The sequence below is a fragment of the Oratosquilla oratoria genome, unplaced genomic scaffold (assembly GCF_046742065.1).
Source record: "Oratosquilla oratoria isolate Oo_2021 unplaced genomic scaffold, ASM4674206v1 SCAFFOLD174, whole genome shotgun sequence".
NCBI classification, from domain to species: Eukaryota; Metazoa; Arthropoda; class Malacostraca; order Stomatopoda; family Squillidae; genus Oratosquilla; species Oratosquilla oratoria.
Window position 1 is genome coordinate 62,501 of NW_027467527.1, and position 9,552 is coordinate 72,052.

At 38.3% G+C, this 9,552-nt stretch overlaps 1 protein-coding gene across 4 annotated transcripts in view; it reads right to left on the reverse strand.

Annotated features, from left to right (window-relative positions):
* The window catches only part of LOC143022781 (WAP four-disulfide core domain protein 18-like), a 9,056-nt gene extending 192 nt beyond the window's left edge, over positions 1-8,864 (reverse strand). The window contains exons 1-7 of one of the 4 annotated variants that reach the window (XM_076181143.1): positions 8,752-8,819; positions 6,676-6,798; positions 5,981-6,144; positions 5,738-5,833; positions 2,105-2,239; positions 1,333-1,470; positions 1-291 (exon numbers count right to left, since the gene is read on the reverse strand). The exon at positions 1-291 is cut by the window's left edge and continues 192 nt beyond it. In XM_076181143.1, the coding sequence (XP_076037258.1) occupies positions 281-291; positions 1,333-1,470; positions 2,105-2,239; positions 5,738-5,816 (363 nt within the window). In that variant the 5' untranslated portion in view covers positions 5,817-5,833; positions 5,981-6,144; positions 6,676-6,798; positions 8,752-8,819 and the 3' untranslated portion in view covers positions 1-280. Of the gene's footprint in view, positions 295-1,332; positions 1,471-2,104; positions 2,240-5,737; positions 5,834-5,980; positions 6,145-6,675; positions 6,799-8,751 lie in introns of all 4 variants that reach the window. The other 3 variants (XM_076181139.1, XM_076181141.1, XM_076181140.1) reach the window with 3 other exon arrangements.
* Positions 8,865-9,552: the final 688 nt, after the last annotated feature.

The window sequence follows — 9,552 nt, forward strand, 5'->3', positions numbered from 1 at the left end:
GGCGGCAAATGGCCGTAGGAGACCAATTTTACATTATGTTAAAAAATATTCAGTGCCTTTCTTGAAGTTGATTATCAAATCAGGTTTGTCTGGAATTCAACAATGATCAAGCACTTCATATGTAGATGGATCTGGTCGCACATATCATTATTACTAAGATTTTTTTAAGAGAGAACATCTGAGTATGCGTGAGTGGTCACATGACCTCCTAGATGGCGCACAGTTATGCTGAAGCTTCCAGGTAATATGGATGACCCTCTGCTGGAACTACAGCTTTGGTCTAGTCGTCATCTGCTGAGAATGGTGGAGAAGAAGAGACTGTTAGATGTCATGGCTGTCGATAAATTTCATTTCTCACATAAAAATATGCGAACTGTACATTACTACCGTAGTGTTTTGTAGCCAACACGCGTAGTTATCCCTTTAGGACTCGTGACCGCCAAGCACAGGAAAAACTATGGTCTCCCCTTAAAACATGCGTTCGACTAATTTTAATTAACATAAATAACAATGGACATTATAGCAACTTCATTTATTTTGTAAATGAAATAAAACATATCCTTCTGCATCCTGTAAAGAGGACATTTATGTATTGTAATAAGATTTTGAATGATTGCATACGTAACACAAAGAATCCAGAATTTCGCCACCATTTTTGTATATAGTATAATTTTAATAAATATAAATAATAATGTTCATTATAGCTACTTCATTTATTTGGTAAATATAAGAAAATATATCCCTCTGCATCCTGTAAAGAGGATATTTGTGTTTTGTAAAAAGATTGTGAGTGATTGCATACGTAACAAAGAATCCAGAATTTCGCCACCATTTTTGTATATAGTATCATCGTCATTTTCAATAACCAGAAACCAGGTATGGAATTAACTTTAAATATCCTAACTTCTTCCAGCAAGGACAACTGGAGCACTACACTACTAAGGACATTCTTATTCATGTCTATATGTGTGTACATCCATGGGTTCATTGATAGGAATACCCACGCAATAACAGTAAAAAATATATTTCTTGTTTTGTATACAATTCCATCTTTCCATAGTCTTTGAGTTCTGTCTTTTACTGTATATGAACAACACACGAGAAAGTAGTAAAAAGATGTAACATAGGCCTAAAGTAACGCAAAGAAACTGCTCACATTGGAAAAGAAATTTCGTCACAAAAATTTTAAATTAGATAATAAAACAAGACAAAATAAAACAAGAAAGATAGAATGAAAAAAATAAAAACAGGAAAAAATGAATAAAACAAGATAAATAAGTACAGAAAATATACAATTTAGTTACAAATAAAGTAATCAGAAATTATGCTTACCATCACGACATACCGTACCACAGCCAGTGGAGCGACAAATGTAGTCTGGAGGACAGGATATTACGTGACTGCACTCCTGAACGCATATACCAACTTGAACTGGGGGAATGGGCGGGTATCCATTGCCAGGACCTTCGGCTAGAGGAAAATATGATGGCAGATTTTAATAATTAGAAGTAATACCTAATCAAGTTAACGATAGTAATACTATTGGTAAACTAATAAGTAAAATAAAAATAACAGACTTGTCTAAGAACTGATGGGAATATAATCATAATAGTCGAGTTGAAAACGAGGACTACTGCACCCGTTTTTTTTTTGTTTTTTTTTGTAGTTGTTGACACTAGTTTACCAGCGCCTCTATGTAGACAATAACTTTCGTTTGTTATTTAGCATTCTGTTAGCTGTTTTAGTTAGTCGAGGGTAGAAGGATGTGCGCGAAGATGGTATGTGGGACAAAGGATGGTAGGGAAAAGAAGAAAGGGCAGTGAATGGTCGGATGAAGTGGTGAAGGCGGTGCAGTGGAAAGAAGGGACACGAGAAAGTAGTAAAAAGGTGTAACATAAGCCTGAAGTGACGCAAAGAAACTGCTCACATTGGAAAAGAAATTTGGTCACAAAACTTTTAAATTAGATAATAAAACAAGACAAAATAAAACAATAAAGATAGAATAAAAAAAAAAAAAAACAGAAAAAATGAAATCAAATAAGATAAATAAGTATAGAAAATATACAATTTAATTACAAATAAAGTAATAAGAAATTATGCTTACCTTCTTGACATTGCGTACCACAGCCATTGGAGCAACAAATGGAGTTTGGAGGACAGGGTCTTTCGGGACCACACCCCTGAACGCATATACCAAATTGACCTTCGGGAATGGACGGGCATCCATTGCCAGGACCATCTGCCAGAGGAAAATATGATGGCAGATTTTAATAATTAGAAGTTAATCAAGTTAACGATAGTAATACTATTGGTAAACTAATAAGTAAAATAAAAATAACAGACTTGTCTAAGAACTGATGGGAATATAATCATAATAGTCGAGTTGAAAACGAGGACTACTGCACCCGTTTTTTTTTTTTTTTTGTAGTTGTTGACACTAGTTTACCAGCGCCTCTATGAAGACAATCACTCGCCTATTTCGTTTGCTATTTAGCATTGTGTTCGCTGATTTAGTTAGTTGAAGGTAGGAGGATGTGCGCGAAGATGGTATGTGGGACAAAGGATGGTAGGGAAAAGAAGAAAGGGCAGTGAATGGTCGGATGAAGTGGTGAAGGCGGTGCAGTGGTGGAATAGAAGGGACGAGCGCATGAGGATTGGTTGCACGCTGGGACCAGGCAAGTATAAGACGCACCAAATTATGAAAGCAGAAGGCAAGGTGAGGGAACCAAAGAAAGAAGAGAGCAAATGTAAAATGGGATAAGAGTTTCACAGATAAGTTTGAAAAGTAATAAAGAAATTTTTTGGAAAGAAGTGAAAAGAGTGAGGGTGAGAATCAAGGGGTGAATAAAATATCACACACACACACACACACACACACACACACACACACACACACACACACACACACACACACACACACACACACACACACACACACACACACACACACACACACACACACACACACACACACACACACACACACACACACACACACACACCTGAAAAAGAACAGCTTTCCCCACAGAGTAATAGACATTTGGAACAAGTTAGACGAAAAAATGGTGTGTGCAAAAACAATTCATGAATTTAAAAATAGTTTAGATAAAATGAGATATGAAGACGGGACACTACGAGCATAGCTCCCCTTCCCGTAAAATACAACTAGGTAAATGCACATACACACACACACACACACACACACACACACACACACACACACACACACACACACACACACACACACACGCACACACGCACACACTCACACACGCACACACACACACACACACACACACACACACACACACACACACACACACACAACAAACTGAAAAACAAACAACATACATACATACATATACCAAGGTTTTTCCCCCTTACAAGGGAGGTAGCCAAAAAGGGAAAGGCATAAAAACACTCCCACCCATTTCATCCCTACATACACTCCACACCCCTCCCACCCTCCCTCTCATCTGAGCACCTCCAAAAGGAAAAACAAACAAGATTTGGAAAAATTAAGGCAAGGAGGAGTTGAATATACAGAGGAATTAGAAATGGCAGAAATTATGAACAAACATTTTAAATCAGTGTTTACAAGAGAGAACATAAAACCTGAAGAGATTGAATGGAAAGAGAAAGTCCCCCCCATGAAAGAAATAGAAGTAACAAAGAATGAAATATTGAAACACTTGAGTAATCTTGATGTTAGAAAATCGCATGGACCAGATGAAATAGCAAACTGGATACTGAAAGAATGCAGGAAAGAACTGGCAGACAAAATACATAGCATAATAAACAGTTCCTTGAAAGAAGGAAAAGTCCCAGAAGATTGGAAAAAAGCAAATATAGTACCTATATATAAAGGGGGAAATAAGGAAGACCCTACCAACTATAGACCAGTCTCTCTAACAAGTACAATAGCAAAAATTTGTGAAAGAATTGTCAAAAGTAGATGGGTAAAATATTTAGAAAAAAACAACGTGCTAAATACAAGGCAATTTGGATTCAGACAAGGACGATCATGCGTCACCAATTTAATATGTTTCTATTCAAGGCTAATAGATATAATACAAGAAAGAGATGGATGGGCTGATTGTGCATTTCTGGACTTGAAAAAGGCTTTTGACAAAGTACCACACAAAAAGTTGCTTAAGAAATTAGAAACTGAAGGAGGAATACAGGGCAAACTGCTTAAATGGATGGAATACTTTTTGCAAGAAAGAAAAATGAGAGTGGTGATAAGAGATAAACACTCAGAATGGGATGAAGTAATAAGCGGTGTCCCACAAGGAACAGTTCTGGCCCCAATAATGTTTGCTATATATATTAATGATATGGATGAAGGAATTAAAAGTTATATGAGCTTCTTTGCAGATGATGCAAAACTGTTGAAAAAGTGAAAACGGATGAAGATTGTGAGTCACTACAGAACGATCTGAACAAAGTACAGGAATGGAGTAGGAAGTGGGAGATGGAGTTCAACACTAAAAAGTGTAGTATAATGGAATTTGGAAAAAGCAAAAACAGAATAATAGGATCATATAAATTGGGAGAAGAAGGAATAAAAAAAAGTAGAGAATGAGAAGGACCTGGGAGTCATTGTTATGAATAACATGTCACCTGAGAAACATATAAATACGATTTTTGGAGAAACTTATAATTTGATAAGAACAATCAAAGTGGCATTTGCATACCTGGATGAAGAAATGGTGAAGAAAATTCTAACCACTCTGATAAGACCAAAATTGGAATATGCAGCAACAGTATGGTCACCAAGTACAAAAAAATGTATAAAAAAAAAACTTGAAAGAATACAAAGAGCAATTACAAAATTGGCACCAAAACTCTCAAAACTATCATATGAAGAGAGACTAGCAAAACTTGAACTACAGACATTAGAGCAAAGAAGAGAGAGAGGAGATTTGATATCTATTTACAGAATCATGAAAGGCATAGAAGTTATTGATAGAGAGAATTTGATAAAATGGGATGATGGAAACACAAGAGGACACGGAAGGAAAATCAAGAAGGACAGCTATAGAAGAGATCTGAAAAAGAACAGCTTTCCTCACAGAGTAATAGACAGTTGGAACAAGTTGGATGAAAAAATAGTGTGTGCAAGAACAATACATGAATTTAAAAATAATTTAGATAAAATGAGATATGGAGACGGTACCCCACGAGCGTAGCTCTCCTTCCCGTGAAATACAACTAGGTAAATACAACTAGGTAAATACACACACACACACACACACACACACACACACACTCACTCACTCACTCACTCACTCACGAAACAATAGTGTGTGGAAACACCATACAAGAATTTTAGAACAAACTAAATATTGCGAGATATAAAGACGGGTCACGAAAAGCATAGCTTCCTCTCCCGGATAATACAACTAGGTAAATACACACACACACACACTCACGTACGTACGTCCATCTCGTGGAGACAGTTCATAGCGTTCTTAGCTCGAGATAATATAGTACCTCATTGCCGTGGGTTCGAATCCCGTAGAGAAAGTTATTTTAAGCAAACTGTCAGTACAAAAATATGTTCTTATTGGAAGGCTCTGGCTCGATGAAACAGACTACAATACAGAGTTGTTGGCCGTGCACAGTTAAATTTTATTACTTTACACGACTCTTCTATCCATTCTGGCAATTTTGTTCAAACGAGGGAAAACTTTTCAAAACGGCAACAGTTTAACACTTCCTTTTATCCACTTACCTTGAATAGACTTGCCTTGCGCCGTGACGAAACAGGCAACCAACATCAGAAGCAGAACTACTCCTGTGCCCCTCATCATGGTAGTGGTAATCGGTCCTTTGGAAAAGGTAATTGATATCTCAAGACTGACAGCAATAAGGAATATGAAGATATTAAACACAAATGTAGACACAAAGTAAAAAAAACTCATCTAGTCACCTTTTGATTAGCATTTTAACAGAGAAATAAACACAAAAACATTACTTGTTAGGCGATACGTGTGGTAGACAAATTGACAGACGGCTCAGTGGTCAACCCTCTTGCTCAAACTTTGCAGTAGGACTACGGCTGTGGTGCTGTGCCTAACTGTATGGTTCTGATTTGAGGAGTGTGGTGGGACCTAGGGATTACCCTTCATCCACGAGGAGCTAAAATGAGAGGGGGCAGCAGTTATCTATTTAGGTTTCAGAAGGAAATAGCTAAGAGCTGGTTTACCAATAGTGTGGTTAAAAAGTACAATATATTTAGTAACCATGTATTGAGCGCTGAAACAATGGATTAAGACAAAGTTAGATAAATCTATGGATTAGGATGGCAGGTTGACCTAAGGAAAAGTTCTCATACAAATGAAAATTCTGCAAAGAATCGGCGAAAGTTCAATGGATTGATAACATTAAAGGAAGGAAAAAATATTATGTTTCGTAAAATGTGTAACTGTTCTGTAAACCGTGTTTAACTTGTTTGGATATAATTCCCGTAAAAAGCGTGAACAGGACATCTAGGGACAGAGGCAGAAAGAGAGAAACAGACATATAAATCAGATGGAGACAGAGACAGATGAATCAGATGGAGAGAGAGACATAGCCAGACAGGTGGACACAGATAGACATACAGGAAGAGAAAGAGCAATAGACAGAGCCAGATAGACAGGCAGAGACCGATAGACAGTTCATACTCACCAAACTGTCAAATCGCAGTTTCCCATGTAGTGTTCTGTAGCCAACACGTGGAGTGTTCCCTTTAAGACTCGTAACCGCCAAGTACAGGACAAGACTATGGTCACCCTTTAGCACGACACGCATCTGATTAATTCATATTCATACAAATATATATATTCACTCCAGCAACTTTATTTATTTTGTAAATAAAAAAGAATCCTCTGGATCCTGTAACAATGATATATATGTATTGTAAAAAAAAAATTGAATTATTGTATACTAAAAACAAAGAATCAAGAATTTCGTCACCATTGTTGTAAATAGTATCATTGACCTTTTCAATAAACGGACATTAGTAAAGCATTGACCTTAAGTATCCTAGCTATTCTACTGGAAGATAGCTGTTCTTTAAGAAATAGTACTTGCCGTTAGCATTAAGCACGGAAGAGTTCATCCCAAGAGTGCGTAAGGGTATATACACCGCAATGAAATTATGTTTTACAGATACATTCCGACGAGAACACCACCAACCGCCAGCACAGAATACGGAAGTACTTATTCCAAGTGTGCCCAAGGGAATCATACCACGGCAAACTCAATGGAGTTATGGTGTGTTCTGACTCATTTTTTGAAAAAGCTTCCATACCTTCTCTTCCTACCACTTGGTTCAGGCAGGCCGCTTCCAACAAGGGCGACTTGTAGTGGAGCCAACATTGGTGACACTATACTCTCAAAACTTCCCGCTCTCTATTACTTCACATTATAGACCGATATTGGACTTCGAGGTTGGACACGGTAGGTGGCGGTTGCTTGGATAAGCTCTGCTACTGACCCCCGATTTCGCAAGATATACGGTGTTCCTAGTATTCGGAGTTGGCCGGAGGCCGTGTTAAAACTCAATGCATCGTGCAGTGTTATCAATGAACTTGATTGTTGTGGAACTTGGCCGAAAAGTGATTAGTACTCGGGGAGGGCCTCCCTGAACGAATTCCTCACATCTGCGCATGCGCAGTGCGAGGTGTTTGACGCAGGTACCCACGTCATGGCTACATCACTCACCTGGTAAAACTGCTCAAGTTACAAGCAGTGGTGCCGTTCTGCGGAAACTCGTCATCAAAACGGATAGATACGTCATGCTGCTGACATGACGTCATCAGCGGAATTATGCCCGTAATGTCACTTTTCTTCTTAAATTCAGAAGTATATGGTGGAAAAATATAAAATTACAATTCGATATGTCTTGTTATTGTATTCCCTAAATTAAAATAGGTGTAATCACGTACGAATATTACTATGAATGGTGGTACGAGGTGATTATCTGCACTGGACTACGGAAATGTCCAGCTCAGTATTCATTACTAGACTTCCTCGTTGCATTTACCTCTGTGACATATCACAAAACTACCATCCTCCCTCACCTACGCTTATCCAGAGTGCAATGTAACCTAGGTTGGCCAGATACAAGTCCATATGTCACATCATTACATTACAATCATATCACTGGGCAAATCGACAGCTTTCTCAGATACAGCAGTAGCCCCTGTAATTAGACTCTAGTACGTTTTCTTTCACTAAATTATGAGAAAACGACGGAAATTGGAGCTACAGACAAACAGCAGTACTGGTTACAAGCTCTGCAGACTTGCCTCGTAAAATGGAATACACAGGTCCCGGCTCCCTTGCAAAGATTGAGGCGGATCTTACAATAAGTGATGATGACGACCTGTCACTGAAAAAATTGGCCTCGTCTTGGTTATCACAATTACAAATGGCACCTGTCAGTCCATTCCCCCAGCCTATGGACTTCACCAACGCTTCCGTAAAGCGTTGCATAGATAACGATTCCGATGCCAATAGCGAAGTGTCATCTCCCGCTGCCAAGGCCACCAAGAGTGACAAGGCTCTGCCATCTTAAAAAATTACAAATAATTTGAAAATTATAGAAAATTAGTATGGGAAAAATAATGACGTGTGAAAAAATGTCTGTAAAGGTAGCTATAACTAAGTGTTCTTAAGGAATTTCATCCTGGCTAACACCGAATTATTCTATTCTATTTTGAGATCGACCTGAGCACTACGATTGTCAGAACCACCCACTTGTTTCAAAGAAGCGAGGAGGACGTCTGTGCGCGTTCTTGGAAGGACCCGTACCAACTGGTCGGCGCGCCTAAGGAGGGCGGAGTCAAGGAGGCAATGCCGGTGTGTCTTCTTGAGTGGGTGGAGATAGTTCGTGGTGTAAGGAGTGGAGGGTAGGGAGTTGGGATGGTGGAAGGAAAGAGGGGGAGTAGAAGATTTTCATCCTTTAGTCTTTGGTGACGTCATTACCGTAATATGTCTGTTGGGGTTGTACTCTTTCGTCATACAAGTTGTTATTTGTTTGGAACGTCGTGTAGTCAAATTTTGTTTGATTATATTATCTATCTATATATATTATTTTCTATTTGTTTATCAAAATATTAATATATTTATCTATTCATTTCCCTATTTATCTATCCATTTACCTATCTATTTATTTACCTATTCATTTATCTACATATTTATCAATCCTTCTATTTATCTATTTATCTATTTATTTTCATCTGTTAAATTTTTGATAAATGAGTGTATTGATCAATTATATTAGTGAAGTAGGAAGGAAGATGGTAAAGAGGGAAGGAGAGAAGGAAGGAAGGAAAAGGAGAGAAGAAAGGAGGGGAAAGAGAAGGGGGAAGTAGGGAAGAATGGAGAGAAAGGAAAGGAAAGAAATAAGGGAGGAGGAAGGAAGAGTAAGATGAAAGAAGAGAGAGAAAAGAGGTGAGAGGGAATGAGGAAGGGAGGACAGAGAAGGGAGTGGAAAGGTGGGGAGAAAGAGGAGAGGGAGCAGGAAAGAGGGGAAGGACAAGGAAGGAAGGAAGGAAT